Genomic DNA, 17020 nt, shown 5'->3' with positions numbered 1-17020 from the left:
ATATTTATGGCATCTACCACTGACCCCTTTTCTGCAATGTGGGAGTTAATCCAGCAGTTTCTGATTAAATAGTGGTATTAGGCAACTCAAGAATTACAACAGAGGCCCTGATGGAGGAGGGTGAGGAGGAGTTGAGTGTGTGAGAGGAACCCCAGACAGCAAGTTAGTCACAACGACCCCCTTTATAAGAACAAAACCCAAATGAATGCTAATTCATCTTTTATCTGGAAATTGGTGATTATTTCTGGGCCAGTGGGATTATTCAAGTTTTTGCTTTGATTATTTGGGTTTTCTGATTTTTAAGAAAAATTATAGACATTAATTTTTTATAAGATGAAATTATAATTTTAAAACTATATATTCTAAATTAAAATCTTGTCCAGTATATGTATATTTATACTTAAAATTTGTGTCTATATATTTTGGAATCAGCTTTGTTGAGGTGTAATTCATAGACCATACAATGAACCCATTTAAAGTATACAGTTCAGTTGTTTTTAGTCTATTCAGAGTTGTTCAACCATCACCACAGTCTAATTTTAGAACATTTTTATCATTCCAGAAAGAAACTTTGTACCTGTTAGCAGTTACACCCTTATTTTTTTTTTTTTTACCCCCCCCCCCCCCCCCCCCCCCCCCCCGCCCCATAAGCCCTAGGCAACCACTAATTTACTTTCTGTCTCTATGGATTTGCCTATTTTGGACATTTCCTATAAATGGAATTAGGTAGCCCTGGCTGGGTGACTCAGTTGATTGGAGGGTTGCCTGATACACCAAAAGGTTGTGGGTTTGATCCTGCGCCCTTGATTGGAATCGAACCTGGGACCCTTAAGTCCATGGGCCGACGCTCTGTCCACTGAGCCAAACCGGCTAGGACTCAGTGAGTATTTTGAATGAATAATAGGACTTACGTTACTGCACATTTCCATGCACGGATGAAGCTCAACCAACTGAGCCACACCCGCCAGGGCCCAATTTAATTATTTTAACACTGCTGTGGTAGGTAGTTTGGGAAGTTGTAGTTAATTTTACAGATTAAGTAAATGGAAAAGGATGAAGACCTTAGTCAGACTTATACTTTGTTTACTAAACTTTTCTGTTTTTTCAGTAAGTCTCAAATTTGGTATCCTTTTTTTTTTGTATTTATGCTTCTGCTGCTAACCGTGTTAAAACTTGGAGAAAAACAAAAACAAAACAATGATAAAAGTTGGTTATCTAAAGATACAAGCTTGTGTGAAAATATCAATCACCAAGCTATTTAGAAAGGTAGTGTTAACTTTTTCTGATCTGTAATAAACTCATTTGTATGCTGTCAGTGCTCCATATGTGTTTGGATGGTGAGCACCTTCCAAAAAGCAACTTTGAGTATCAGTTTGTTATATAATAGGATGACTTAGTCCTAAAAAACTGACTTGTGCTCTAAAAAACTTAGTCCTAAAAAACTGACTTAGTCCTAAAAAACCATCATGCCTCTGTGGTTGAGCGTCGACCTATGAACCAAGAGGTCACGGTTCGATTCCCGGTCTGGACACAGGCCCGGGTTGCGGGCTTGAATCCCAGTGTGGGGCATGCAGGAGGCAGCCGATCGATGATTCTCTCTCATCATTAATGTTTCTATCTCTCTCTCCCTTCCTCTCTGAAATCAAAAGAATAAAAATAAATAAATAAATAAAGGAATACTGTCCTAACCTTTTCACATCAGTGTTCCTCATTGTGTCCAGCAGATGCCTCTTTGTGACCTCTGGGTGTCCTGGGCCTCGCCCTGGGAATTCTTCTGCAGCAGAGTCTCTGGATGTAAGGCACAGAAATCTTCATCTTAAATGCTTTCTCTACGTTATTCTTAGTCACTCTAAAGTTTAAGGACTTTAGGAAGTAAATTTTGTATAAGTTGCAGTATTAGAAATTAATAAGATTCATTCTGGCTACAATTCTGTGTATGTTTTGTTTCTGATAAAGAATGACAATTTTTTCCCTCCAAGCTCAGTTGTAACTATCCCATACTGTCTGGTTAGGGTAGGGTTTTGGGGTCCTTATATGCCTATGCGTTTTGCTGGTTATATTATGTGTAATCAGCTAACTGCTTTTATCTTTTTACACCCTCCTGCCGCTCCCCTCCCCCCCATTTCACCATTAGCTAGGAATTAATGACTTAACTGGATATAGCATTTTACTGAAATGGCTTCTGAGTTTCTTTGAGAGTTACTTCAGGATAATAAACAGTACTTTTACCAGCGTCTTTGAATGACTTGTTGAAAGTTATTTCTGGCTTTCTCCATAGACCTCTTGGTGAAGAGAGCTGTGTTGGGCCCTAGCAAGTGTCAGAATGTTCTCTTCCAGCAGCTGGCTCTCTCCAACCCCCATTTCCCATTCCCCCTCCTTCCTTCTTTTTAAACTTGGGGACCACGTGATGGAATTAAAGATTTGTTCCACTCTGATTTTTAGGAAAATTCTACTTCATTGTTGAAGTCAACTGCGGCATTCATTAATTGGATTACAAATGGCTTATTGTAAAGCTATGTTTGTTCTTTCTTTCCTTGAAGGAATGTGTAAAACAGGGTATGTAATTTTAATAATGAATATTTTTTAGAATGGGGGGAGGCTGGCAGTTAATTTAACTCTTTGGACACACCTACAAGTTTCCCTTTATATGTTGCCCTATAAAGAATATTATCTTATAGAACAAAACATGATTTGCATTTTATAAAACCCATGATAGACTTTGTCTTTGCCCTGGGGCAAGGATGTATGTATCCCCTAGGCCCTAGGGGCTAATTAGACCTATGCTGTCCTATTATGCACATGTGACCTGACCATTTAAATTGATTAAAAGTAAATAAAAATTTAAAAATTTAGGTCAGTTGAACTAGCCACATTTCAAGTACTCATGAAGCCACATGTCACAAATGATTACCATATTGGACAGTGGTAGTAGAGATAATTCCTATCGTTGCTGAAAGTTCTCTTGGACAGTCTATACTAGACTGGCCATTTTTTAAAAAGAGAAAGAGGCAAATGAAAGGGAAAAATATTAGACCCGAATTTCTACCCTTCTTTCCATAGTGCCACATTTCCTGTCTCCTTGTACTCTTGATTAAAGTTCAGAAAAAGGTCTATTTTGAGTGCCATCACTTTGACCTTGTTTTTTCATGTTTCTGTTTCCTAGGCTGGCAGTGATGGTGAAAGCATAGGAAACTGCCCCTTTTCCCAGAGGCTCTTCATGATTCTTTGGCTCAAAGGAGTTGTATTTAGTGTCACAACTGTTGACCTGAAAAGGTAAGACGTGGTCGCGGTTATCTGAGTATATGTAGATCACTTTCAGTTTGATCCTCTCCCCGTCCCTCACTTTGTTCGCCGTATCTTCTCTAAAGAAAGTATATTGTATTAAAGTTCAGCTGATGTGTGGACAAATTGAACTTATATTAAGTATTATGGTAATTCACAATATCAGTAAATTGCATGTCGCCATTCAGTCTTTTAGGAACTCGTTGTATGTTTACCTTACATTTCAAGAGCAGCACCAGGAGCGAAGTTTTGGTGTGGATCAGTGAAATCTTCGCCATTTCTGTGTAAACATGGGTCTATGAAGAACTTTCTAAGCTGACAGCTTCTTGAGCTCAAGTTTGCTGATAAACACGTGGCCTATATCATCTAGATCCTTAAAGGCAAGAATGGGATTTTAGGAGGATAAATACAGCTAGGTCTATTTTATTTAACCTCCTTTCTAGGAATTAAAATAGGATTTTTTAATAATACAATTTCCACCATATTTGGTTAAGTATTATTGTAAAACTAGAGGCCCAGTGCACAAAATTTGTACACGGGTAGGGTCCCGAGGCCTGGCTGGCGATCTGGGCCAGTCAGGTTCCCTGCCTCCTCCTTCCCTCCTCCCTCAGCGCCCTGCCGCTGCCACTGGTCGCCTGCCATGTTCCGTGCTGCTCCCTGGTGGTCAGCGCATGTCATAGCGAGCGAGCGAACTCCAGGTCTCCCGGTTGAACTCCTGAAGGGACACTTTGCATATTAGCCTTTTATATATATAGATAAGAGCAATTATCCGTGGCTGTGATTATTCTTGCTAGTTGAAGAGTTGTTTCTAACTTTTGCCATGGAGCACAGTGGAGAGGGAGAAGGCTGAGAAGAGCCCTGATAGGTAGAAAGGTCTTTTCACTCAGGAAATCCTGTTCCTCCTGAGCTGAAGAACATTCATACTTAAAAGAAAAAAGATTTAAATCAAGGGTTAAGAACAGTTGTACCAATAGACAGTCTAGGACTCAGCAATGGAAATGTGTTCCTCTTGACACAACATGGTTTGCTGCTTATTTTTAAGCATATCAGTCATGAACAGTGTTCAAGAAAAAAACATGGATAGGCTCTCCCTTAATGGATGGCAGAATTCCCTATGTTATCCCTCCAGGCATCACAGAGAGAGAGTTTCGTGAGAGCTGTGAACTTACTCCCCGTTCTAGGTTAGCATTCCCTGGACACCTGTCAGTTCCTTACAGTTTATTCCTTACTTACTGCTAGTGCACTTATTTGAAAATATGCAGACTTAGAATTTATATATTGAAAATAAGCCTGAAATCTTCCAGGAACCCCATTAGTTATGTATATGAATGTAGAGAAGGCCTTTGGGGATAGTGAGAGTTAAAACTACAGGTTCTTTGGAAGACCTAGCTCATATCGGACAGAGCTATTGTAAGAATGAAATGATTCATGGAGTTATCCTTTGATTACTGTTTTTTTCCTACATGCATTCGCAAAGAAGTTTCCCAATATAACTTCTAAAAATAGACCATGCTGCCAGGCACACACCCTGACTGTGTCCTAAAATACATGTATTTCTGCTATTCCATTTTTGGGTTGGAGCAAGTGAGTTGACTGCCATGCTTCCAAAAATCCTTTCAACAGCTCAATACAGTGCTCGATTGGGGTACATACCAGTAATGGTATCATAAACGAAGACTGTCTGGTTCAGGAAAGGAAGTTAACACATAATGGCTATTTCAAAGTCATTGGTTTCACTTTTCATTTACAAACTTCTTAAAAGGCATTATTCCTGTAAGTTGGTTGATATTTGAGCATATGTTTAAGTGTAATGTACCCTACATGTCAAAAGTGACACATGGACCCCCAGTGTGGCTCACTTGTTGGGAGCATCGTCCTATACGTGGAAAGGTGGTGGGTTCGATTCCCCATTAGGGCACATATCCAGGTTGTGGGTTTATTCCCCATCTGGGCTTGTATGGGAAGGCAACTGATTGATGTTTCTCACATAGATGTCTCTCTCTCTCTCTCTCTCTCTCTCTCGCTCTCTCTATCTCTCTCCTCCCTCCCTCCCTCCTTCCCTTCCTCCCTCTCCCCTCACCCTCTAAAATAAATTAAAAAAATTTTTTAGAAGTGACACATAGGGAGTACAGTGAAAAATTCAGGGCCTCCTATTAGAAAATACTACCACTCAAAAAAAAGTATTTTATTTCCTAGGACTTTTTGTAAAATCAACAGAGTACACTAACATGGGAGCCTATATTTTTTAGTTTTCTTTAGAAATCTTAGATCTATAGTATATATATATTTTAAAATGGTTCTTAAGGCAATTTAAAAAATATACAAAAGCAGTACATGATAATGTGTCCCTCCACCCCTAGTCATCAACTTCTCTTCACAGATATCATTGCATTTAGAGTTGGTTTTGCCCTAGCCCGTTTGGCTCAGTGGATAGAGCATTGACCTGGACTGAAGGGTCCCAGGTTCGATTCCAGCCAAGTGCACATGCCTTGGTTGCCGGCTCAATCCCCAGTGCGGGGAGTGCAGGAGGCAACCGATCAATGATTCTCATCATTGATGTTTCTATCTGGCTATCCCTCTCCCTTCCTCTGTGAAATAAAAAAAAAGAAGAAAAAAATATATATTTAGAGTTGGTCTTTATCTTTCCAGTCCTTTTCTATGAGTTTATTCACTTATAGTCTTTAGTTAGATTTCAAAGAGAAAGTGAACATTGGCTCAAAAAAAAACCCTGTAAAATCAAATTGTCGCAGAGGAATACAGCATCCTGTAGTGAAAAGTACCTTTCATGATATAGTCTTAACTATGACTAATGATAGGAAGCTGTGTGGGAGAAAATGCCCGTAGTGCTTATTTTCCTGCTTTTTTCTGATGAATTGCCTAATTCCTCAGTGGGAAGTACTGATCCCAGAAGAAGCGTGGTGAGCAATAGAACTTTCCTGAGAGCTATTTAAAAACCCACTCTATGCTGTGAAAAAATTATTGTTACATGACATTTCATCCATTACAATCAAGCCAGGTCTGGCACAGTGTGACGCGTTCTCTTTGAATCTCAATTGGTGTTAATGACTGTGCTGGTGGTATTCATGTGCCCTGTGAAACTTGGAACAATCTCCCACCGCTTGCCTGCTAGTGCTGCCTTCATGCTTCAGTGTGGGAGTCCGTTTTAAACCTAATTTCCTGTTCATGCTACAATCGCATTACAGAACTTTTGGATTCAAAACAGTGCCCAAGCTTTAGGAGGAATTTAGGTTTTACATCAACCACCATTTGAACAAAAAGTTCAGATAAATAAGTGGAAATATTAAAATTTGGGGCGAATGTTTAAAGATGTTATCACATATCGTCAAAGGGGAACAACCGTGCATAGTAGCAAGTATCAGGGGTAGAGACCTGGTTCTGTTTGGAGAGAGCCCTGGGACCTTGGGCAAGTGTCTCATCTGGGAGGTCAGTTGTCTCATTTTTAAATTCAGGAAAAAGGAAGAGAAACTAACATTTCTTCAGTCTATTATGTGCTAACCATTGTTCAGGGTACTTCTTACCACTCTTACTAAACCATTTTCAGACCTGCTACTGAGTGTAATTCTTTTTTTTTTTTTTTTTAATAACATGGCTACTATAGGGTCTTCCTGGCTGACAGGTTCCTGGCAGCGATCAAGATCTTTATTTGAAGACTTACACTATCTTCATTATGCCCAGAAGTTCCTAAATCAGAGATTAGCATCTTTAGAGCCCAGATAAACCTGAGATGTAGGCAAGGAAGAGAAAAGAAAGTATGAGAACGGAGAGGGAGAGAAAGAGAGAAAAAGAAAGAGAAAGAAATTGAGACACTGACTTGGCAATAGCTGGGTGTGGCCATATTTTGTCACATACTTGTTGGGGGAAACTCTGGTTTTGAGAAATGAGAGTAGAAATGATAACTTTTAAGGAATTAACTTTATTGTAAAAGCAGTGATATCTGCTATATTACTAGCGAGTAAAATCTCCCTCCATGGTATTCTCTGAGAAGAGAAAGTAAATTGGAGACCACTTTTTAAAAGTCTGAGAAATACATGTTTCCATTTCCTCATCCCCACCTTAAACACTGAAACTATTTCCTCTGCAGTGTCATTACTGATTCTCTTGTTTCAAATGTCAACATACCAAATGGTAACATATTATGTGAGTCAGACTCACATGTAAGTTGCCATAATAATGACATAAAGGTTTAGAAGATTATGGTAGTTTAATCTTTCACAATTTAGTAATAGTTTAAGATGTTACAATGAAATGATAAAACTAATAGTTCTGCATATCTTAAGGGCCGTTATAAACTTAGAACAACGTCTGATTTCAAAATAGATCCCTTACATAGTTTGCTTTCATTATCATGTCTCTGTGGTTCTAACTTTCTGAAAACAGCTTTCAGCAAGTTGAGAGGTCAGTTTGATTTCCAGGTAGTTCCTCAGAAAGAGCCGTGTGACTGAGACACACAGACTAGATGGATGGAACAGGCCAGCCTTTTAGAGAGATCATCCACTTCCTACCGCTGGCCAGTCAGGAAAGTACAAACTCCATTCTTCCCCTTTGTACATTTGATTTGAGTTACAGGAAGCCCTGTTAATCCTAACAATCCAAGATATGTGTCTCACCAATGCATCCTGAACCATGTATATTCCGTGTGCACATGTGTGTGTTTGTGTGAGAGAGACATACATAGAGATAGACAGAGGGAGAACTTGGCTCCCATGTGGCTTTATGTTGTTTTTTAAGATAATTTCAAAGATGATAAACCCTGTTGAGGCCACTAAGAGCTGAATTAGAAATATGTTAGTGGATATTTTTCTATTGGAAAGTAGCAAAGCTAGTGAAGAATAATTCATAGGAGTACATTGAAATAAATAAAGGATTTGTGATGTTAACTTGTGTTTGCCTGTTTGCTTTGTAGTGTCCAGTATTCTCTTGATTTGTGTGAATTAATATTATGCCTTGAAACTCGGAGCCTTCAAAAGGAAAGGGGAAGTTCTACATACTTAGTATTTTTTCTCCATTTAGTGAGTCACCTAATTACAGACAGGTCATCTTAAGAATCAGCTTCAGTGTCCTGTGGCTGTGCCGCACTCCTCTTACACGAGGCAGCTGGAACTGAGCCACCAGCCCCACGTCCTCCAGTTGTTGCAAGTGTACCCAATTAAATTTTAACTGACATTAAGCCACTTAAGTTGCTTAAAGTATTAGCTCCGGTAAGGTTCCTCCTTTGAATTTCTTTCTTTCCCTCTCTGTTTATTGTTTGTCTGTTTCTCTTTATTTTATTTTCTTCACCTGGGAACAAAATGGGAGAGAACAGAATATATTTTTTTTTAATCTAAAATATTCCTACTATGAAAAAAAAAAGGTCTACTTTGATAAGTAACATTAAAAGTAAAAAAAAAAATCCAGCCCTGGCTGGTGTGGCTCAGTTGTTTGAGTATCGTCCAGTGTACCAAAAGGTTGCTGGTTGATTCCCGGTCAGGGCACATACCCAGGTTGTGGGTTCGATCCCCAGTTGGGGTGTGTGCCTGAGGCAACCAATAGATGTTTCTCTCTCACATCTGTGTTTCTCTTTCTTTCTTCCCCACTTTCCTTTCCTCTCTAAAATCAATAAAAACATTAACAAAAGAATGAAAAAAGTCCCCCAAACATTGAAGTATATTTTTTGCTCTTATCTCAAGGCATGAATTCTGTGTACTTTGCTTTTTCTGGATATGTCACACAAGGTAAACATTTGAATGAGTTTGACTGAATTGTTGAATATTTATTGAAGGCCTTTCATGATATAAACCAAATATTTATACATTTTTAGCCATTTCCTATCAGTTCAGTTTCATTTATCTCACACTGCAGTTCTTGAAATGTTAAGTGTTTGTAAAGCATCTGTAAAATGAGCCTTTGTGGGTCAAACAAAACACCCGAGGCCTCTGAGTGCCAGGTGAGAACTAGAAGTTGAATCTTAGATTCTCTTTGCTTGATGACTTGATACACCTTCTGTCCAATTTGACCACTGTTTTTGTTTAACAGGAAGCCTGTAGACCTGCAGAACTTGGCTCCTGGGACCCATCCACCATTTATAACTTTCAACAATGAAGTCAAAACAGATGTAAATAAAATTGAAGAATTTCTTGAAGAAGTCTTATGCCCTCCCAAGTGAGTATTAAAGAAAAATGCATGGAAATTCTTCCATCTCTTTAAAGCTTTGTCTTGACTGGTACTTGAGTTAAATTCTCACAGTGTTAAGTTGGAATGACCAGGACTTCCCTTCATTTATTATAATTCCACACAGATGTCAGAATTGGCTTCTGGCGAGGCCAGTAGCTACATTAAGAAAGGTAGGAATCTAATTAGGTAGGATGCTGTAGAGGACATGGTGTAAGATAGGCCAGGAAAGACTGGTTATTAGAGGGACATTGGTTCTAAGTTTAAAGAGAAGTTTAGGGAGGAGAAAAGATGGGGAAAGACAAATTTAAACTGAACTCAGCCAGGATGTATAAGCAGGTGTGTGGTGCAGGTTGCTGGGGGATTTCTTACCAGGTCATTTCAAAGGTAACGTTCTGAAGCTACCACCCAAGGGAATTGACTTTTTAGACTGTGTCCCTGGGATTAATTTTCTATTTATGTATTTCTTTGAGGTGTTCTAGATCCCCAAGTCCTACATGGTTAACAGTTTTGTAGGTCTATTTCCTATAATGTAAAGTACAGTTGTAGACTAGATGAACTCTCATGACAGTTACCTAAGATGCAGATAGGCAGTTTTGCATCATACTGTAATCTTGGCATAGGTTTAAAGAATTACTGAATTCTTTTAGGCTTTTCCAGTTTCATTATCTTCAAAACTGAAAAAAAAAAAAAAATTCCCCCCCCCCCCCCATGCCTTTCTTGCTAGTTACCATCGTTTATCTTCTATATCCAGATAAATTTCCCAGGAATGGTATTATTGAGTCAGGTTTCCAAAATAACTAATGACTCAATATTCATTCATTCACTCACTGTGCAAACAGTTATTGGGCAACAGAGCCTTGTGGACACAATAGTGAATAAGCCATAGTTCCTGCAGCACAAATATGGATGGTGGTAGTGGTGGTGGTGGTGGTTTGGGAAAGTGAGTCGATCAACTGTAACTGAAAAATAAATGATTAAATGGCAAAAAAGAAAGAGAGGGAATCGGGAAAGGCTTTATAGATGATACTTGAATTAAACTTTAATTTTTAAAAAGTGGCATTCACCAGGTGAGGGAAGGAGTGGCAATCATTCTAGGCAGAAGAATAATTTTGTATCAATAGTGGTTTTTTTGGAGACCTGGAGGTATCTAACCCATCTTCCATTATGAACAGAATTGGCCTCTGTTTAGCAATCTTGTACTAAGCTTAAAATTTCATTTTCTTAATCCTGTATTATAAAAGCTTATCCTCTGCCTTCCTTCCTGTTTTTCTAAGAGCTTCAAACTTCTTTTACCTCTACTTATCAGGAGTCCAAACCTTCCTTCCATCCTAGTAAAGTTTCTTCAGACCAACACTAATAAAACTGTGTCTTGCCTTTTCTTCCAGACCTTGTATATAAGCAGAATACCAATAAATCAAAACTGGGATCTTTGTATTTGCAAAATGTAAATTGTAGGTTTATACATATTAGTAAGGAGCTGTTACAACCGTATATTCAACTTAGTAGAAATAACTTATGAAAGAATGTTGCATCATAGAACCTACTAGATCCCTTTTTATTTTTAAAAGTCTGTCAGCCCCGAGGGAAGTTCCACATTTGTCTGCTTGTCCTCAGACAGTAATGAAAGCGATCCTCCTCTCCTGTAACTGTAGATCATTGTATCAACATTACATTATAAACAGAGGAACAGTCTGAATGAATGACTTGCCATCCTCTGTGAAGAAAACTGTGTTTTGTCTGAAGTGTTTAATGTGTAAATTCTCCCAAGATAGGACATTTTCTTATATTTTCATATAGTCTTCATCAACAGCAACAACAAAAATAAATTTTTTTTTAAAGGGGAGAATGATGATTTTCATTTTTATTTTAATATATATTATATTGATTTTTTACAGAGAGTAAGGGAGAGGGATAGAGAGTTAGAAACATCGATCAGCTGCCTCCTGCACACTCCCTACTGGGGATGTGCCTGCAACCAAGGTACATGCCCTTGACCGGAATCGAACCTGGGACCCTTGAGTCCGCAGGCTGACGCTCTATCCACTGAACCAAACCAGTTAAGGCCAAAAATAATTTTTTATTAGACCTTCTTGTTATTTTTCTCAGAGGAAATGGACATTAAGATAATAGATCTAATACCAGCATATTCCGGTTTCTTCACGTCCAGTCCTCTGTAAGACATCGGTTTTTGAATTGGACCACGGAAATAAACATTTTCACTTTGCTTTTTATACATAGAAATTTCAGCCTCATTTTGTTTGGATGTATTCATACAGATACTTTAACCAGAGATGGTCTTTCCTTTCAGTTTAAATAATTTAATTTAAAACTTGGAGATCTTTCTGTTATAAAGGGTTCACGGTGTGCTAAATTCTCTTTAAGGGTAATTTCTTTGCTTTTATGTTGTAGGTTATAATCTAAAGAGAGTTCCTAAATAGTTTTATAATTCACTTAATTTAGAAAGGAGCGTTTTTGATGTTGCTAATACTTCTGCTGTTATTAACTAACATTCAAGTGCCATTATGTGCCTTGTGTACAGTGCATTAATGGATTATTTTGTGGATTATCTCAGTCTTCAAAGACTTCGTGAAGAACCCGAAGATGAGTAATCCAAACAATTTGTCCAGGGTTAATGGTGGCAGAGCTGACGTACTTATTCCAAAGCCAGGTCTATGTAACTTCAAAAACCTATGTTTCTCCTGTTGTCTTCTTTCTGATTCTCATTTCGTTGAGTTTGACTTTTATAAGAGGTGAAATGTGTCTTTAAGTGGGATTGTGCATTAAAGAGTACCAAATTGAAGGCTAGCTCACGCTTAAAGGAAGGGTCGAGAAATCCTAGAAAATTTACTTTACTCTGATGAGCAGGCTGGACTGAAGGTGGTTGTCACACTGAATTTAATGAGTCCTTTTTAAAAAGTAGGTGAGGTTTAACTTCTGACGAGCTTTTGTTTATATGCAGTGCAGCAGCATGTTTGGATTGGGAATTCCTTCCCTTCCGTGGGCGCTGCAACCCGTGATGTGAACTGCTCAGCAGGCAGCATAGTCGTCTCTGTCACGCAGAATTGTATGGAGAGGAGGACCAGGAGGAGACGGGTTTCTGGGACTGTGACCTGCATTCCTCTCCCTCTCCTTTGTTGTTCTGTGGCATTCCGGGACCATCCTGCTCACTGTCATTTCTCTAGAACAGGTAGACCTTCAGGTCCTTAACTCTGCTGATCCTCCTCACAAAATTGTAAGCCTTCTTGTTTCCAAATAGGATGAGGCGAAGGCAGAATTGTTGTACAAGCTGGTAGACTAAAACCTAGCATTTCTAATAAATGTTTTTGGCATTTGATGATAATGAGAACAGAGTGTTTTTATGTGAGCACTTCTGGTTTAGCCATGACAAATATAAATACAGGCAACTGTCTGTTCTAGAGTTGTTTTGCATTTACAGACGAAATGAAAGCTTAACTCAAGCAGCTTTTGCTGGTCAGTGTAACTATAGGTTTTAAGAAGAAACTCTCTTTTTTCTTCGATGGGGAAAGTGTTTATGGTTTTGTTTTTAGTTCCCCTTGCTTGAATGAAGGAACTACTTTGCCTCCTCCATCCCACCCCCCGCCCAAAAAAAGCTTTCAAGAAGCTTTGAAACTTGGAATTTTAACTGAAGCAGGACTGTACACTTGGCTAACTTACTGATAAAAGGATAGAAGGATAGAGAAAGCTAGATAATTTTGGAGAAGAGCTCCCAAAGGTATTATGAAGCCTTTTAAAAAAATGAGAAATACAGGCAATGAAAGTTGAATGTATTCACCTGGAAAGCTGATGAATATCCTTTTGGGATCCTCCCCTGCGACTTCCAGATAAATACCCTCAAGACTGAGGACCCAGCCCGGCCGGTGTGGCTCAGTGGTTGAGCGTCGACCTATGAACCAGGAGGTCAGGGTCTGATTCCCAGTCAGGGTACATGCCCAGGTTGTGGGCTTGGTCTCCAGTACGGGGCATGCAGGAGGCAATCGACAAATGATTCTCTCTCATCACTGATGACTCTATCTCTCTCTCCCTCTCCCTTCCTCTCTGAAATCAATTAAAAAAAAAAAAAGACTGAGGACCCAGTGCTGCTGTCTGTAGAGTTTCCCCCCACCTTTCCCCTCCCTCTTCCCTTGGGGGCATCATCTTTGTCTCTTTTTAAAAAAATATATTTTATTGATATTTTTACAGAGAGGATGGAGAAGGAGAGGGATAGAGAGTTAGAAACATCGATGAGAGAGAAACATCAATCAGCTGCCTCTTGCACACCCCCCACTGGGGATGCACCCGCAACCCAGGTACATGCCCTTGACCGGAATCGAACCTGGGACCCTCCAGTCCGCAGGCCGACGCTCCATCCACTGAGCCAAACCAGTCAGGGCTTCCTTGTTGCTTAAGTTCCAGGGGCCCTTTTTTTTTTTTTTGCCTCTGTAACTTGTTTCCTAAGCTGATTTCTTCTACCTCTCTGATTTTCTAAATAAACTTTCTCAGACAAAAAAAAACAAAGTTAAATATATAAGGATAATTTAATAAGCTGTATAACCAGACTTTATTCTTACATTAGTACGAGAAAGGAGAAAATATATGAAACCTTTCCTAAAATGATGGAAATATTATTAGCTAGTCTACCATTAATACAGAGTAAAGAACTAATCTAAAAGTCTAAATACCCAGTATGCTCATGTCCATTCTATGATTGACACATAGCCTTTTATTAACTAGTTGCCTTCCTTTTGTTAAATGTTAAAATGAATGTTCACAATAATTGAAAATTATTGTTTTATCAAGCTGTTAAAACTAATAATAATTGATGACTTATTAAAATCCAGTGTTATGTTTTAATAGTTTTTTAAAATATATATTTTTATTGATTTTAGAGAGGAAGGGAGAGAGATATAGAAACATCAGTGATGAGAGAGAATCATTGAGCCGGAAATCTGGGCATGTGCCCTTATAGGAATTAAACCATGACCTCCTGGTTCATAGGTCAACACTTAACCACTGAGCCACACTAGCTGGGCTGATTTATGTTTTAACAACACTGCACGTGAGGACTGGAAATACGTGTGTTTTAGTTTGGGGAAACTTTTAATCTAGTGACTAGAGCTGGAAAATAATTCCTTTTAGGCAAAATGAAACATTGAGAAGGTCTCTTGTAGCTATAGTATTGTATGCATTAAGTTAACACACACTTAATGGTTTGTCTTGGAAGGGAAAAACAGGGCATGTTTAACCTGCTTTAGAGACAGTGTTTAAAAAAAATTTTAATAGCGTCTCTTTCCATATGAATAAGGATATGCTGATTGACAGTCCTTCACTCTTACCTGTTCATCAAAATAGATCTCTACCAAGTGTGCTCATATAGAAATGCTCATCATTACATCCCCAACACTTAGTACAATGCCTGACACATAATAGATAATAATTAGAATTATTATGTATGAATAGTGAATATATACATGATCTGTAGAAATATCATGTATGAAGGGTGAATATGTACATGATCTGTAATGTAAGCCTGCCTTCCTGTAAGTTATTTTGGAAATTATGAAGTTTACTTTAGTAGAAAAAGTTGGTACAGCTAAATATTGGTTGGGGAAAAGAAGACTAATTTTGGAAACTTGGCTAGAGAAAGACATAAATGTATTTGGATAGGCATTTATGTTCCTTGCACTATTTTTTTTTTGTTGGAATGAGTCAATGAAGGTACTGTATTACCAGTGGTGAAAGCATTTAAGTTGGAAGTTGGTTGTTTTTGTAGTTAAGGGAAACCCAGGGATGTTGAAGAAGGGATTAACTGTTACAGCTCAGGTAGGGAAACAAACAAAAAAAAGTGTGTGGGGATAAGGTTTTCTATAGATGGGAAGAAAAAAACATACATACGCAATATATATATGTATATATAAAAGCTCAGGAGAAATTAACTTACTATAATTTTTCACTAAAAATAGTTATTTAAATACTTTTGTTTATAAGAGAAATCTTTAAGCTTAAAAATTGAGAGATATTAAAAAAGAAAGATAGCTTGAACATATAAATGTTTCATAGATATTTTATATTCTTCTTACCCATATAGAATACTGTGTCCTATCTATCTATCTATCTATCTATCTATCTATCTATCATCTATCTATCTATCTATTTATTTATTATTTTAAAAATTGATTTCAGAGAGGAAGGGAGAGGGAGAAAGAGATGGAACATCAGTGATGAGAGAGAATCATTGATTGGCTGCCTCCTGCACACCCCCTACTGGGGCCTGAGCCTGCAACCCAGGCATGTGCCCTTGACCAGAATTGAGCCTGGGACCCTTCAGTCCGCAGGCGGACACTCTATCCACTAAGCCAAACCAGCTAGGGCTACTGTGTCCAATTTTTAGAAAATATATTATTTCTTGAATTCAAAATAGTAAAGTGTAAAAAATAATGACTATAAGAACTAACCTGAAACCACACCTCGCAATTGAACTAAATTTCTATCTAAAAATACCTCATCTTCATCTTTAATTTAAAGTGGTAAAACAGTACCTTAAAATATATAAATAAATCTAAATTATAGTTCAATATAAGATATTTTTCTAAAGTCGTACTGCCCCGAAAGCCCATTTTCCGGTGAAGTTTTGGAGGGCCTTTTAGCAGATAAACCTTTCCTAAAGTGGTTCTTTGAGTCTGAATTCCTTTAGCTCTGAGTCCCTGGAGCTGATGCCAGAGGCAAGAGCAAAGTGTTAAACTTTTTTACATGTACTTTCCAATTTGAGGAAAAAACATATGAGTATGTGTGTTTGAAATTGAAATATGTAAGATACACATTTGTGTCATTTTTTTTTTGAAGCTGTTGTGTCACTAATAACTTCTCCAAGTAGGAAAACTTTGTAACAACACAACTGAGCACTTGCTAGCAAAATTCCCGCCATCTTATTTTTCTGTTGCCCAGTGCCCCTTACAAAATTTAATATAGAAGAGGTTTTGGAAAGTCCTGAGTAGGGTCATCTGAAGTGAGTGATCTGCCTTTCGCTGCCTTTGCCCCTAACCCTCTGGATGAACAAGATGCTGACCAGCCTAGACTTTGCTGCTGTCAGGGTTCTCTGGCGCTGCTGCCCAGGGCTGGTTCAGGGCACCACACACCAAGCATCGGGCTAGCATTCCTACTTAAGAAAGCTCTGCGGCTGGAAGAATGTGAATTCTTAACTTGATTTAATTGCTGTGACTCTAAATTCATGTTCAAATAGCCACATATCACTAATGGGATACCGATTGGACAGTTCAGATACAGAATATTTCCATCGTCACAGAAAGTTTCCTTAGCGCCGCTCGAGGGATCTCTTTCTAAAGTGCCCACTGGCTTGGCACAAGTCTCTGAACAAGTAGACAGTCTCCTCAGCATTTTAGTTTGTAAAACGTAGGTGGAGTGCGGATACCTTTTGATTGCCAAGAATATTAATGTGTGAACAAAAACACTGTGCAGAGCTTTGTTTCCTAAGGAAAAAAAAATCTTAAAAATATCCTAGAAAACAGCCCGACTGGCATGGCTCAGTGGTTGTGTCGACCTATGAATCAGG

The 17020-nt window shown here is 38.4% G+C and overlaps 1 protein-coding gene across 1 annotated transcript in view; it reads left to right on the top strand.

Annotated features, from left to right (window-relative positions):
• Positions 1-3131: 3131 nt before the first annotated feature.
• The window catches only part of CLIC4 (chloride intracellular channel 4), a 28203-nt gene continuing 14314 nt past the window's right edge, over positions 3132-17020 (top strand). The window contains exons 1-2 of the mRNA XM_023745426.1: positions 3132-3273; positions 9316-9441. Of these exons, the coding sequence (XP_023601194.1) occupies positions 3218-3273; positions 9316-9441 (182 nt within the window). The 5' untranslated portion in view covers positions 3132-3217. The remainder of the gene's footprint in view (positions 3274-9315; positions 9442-17020) is intronic.

Source organism: Myotis lucifugus, unplaced genomic scaffold, assembly GCF_000147115.1.
Source record: "Myotis lucifugus unplaced genomic scaffold, Myoluc2.0 scaffold_541, whole genome shotgun sequence".
NCBI lineage: Eukaryota > Metazoa > Chordata > Mammalia > Chiroptera > Vespertilionidae > Myotis > Myotis lucifugus.
This window is presented reverse-complemented; position numbering and strand designations above follow the sequence as displayed.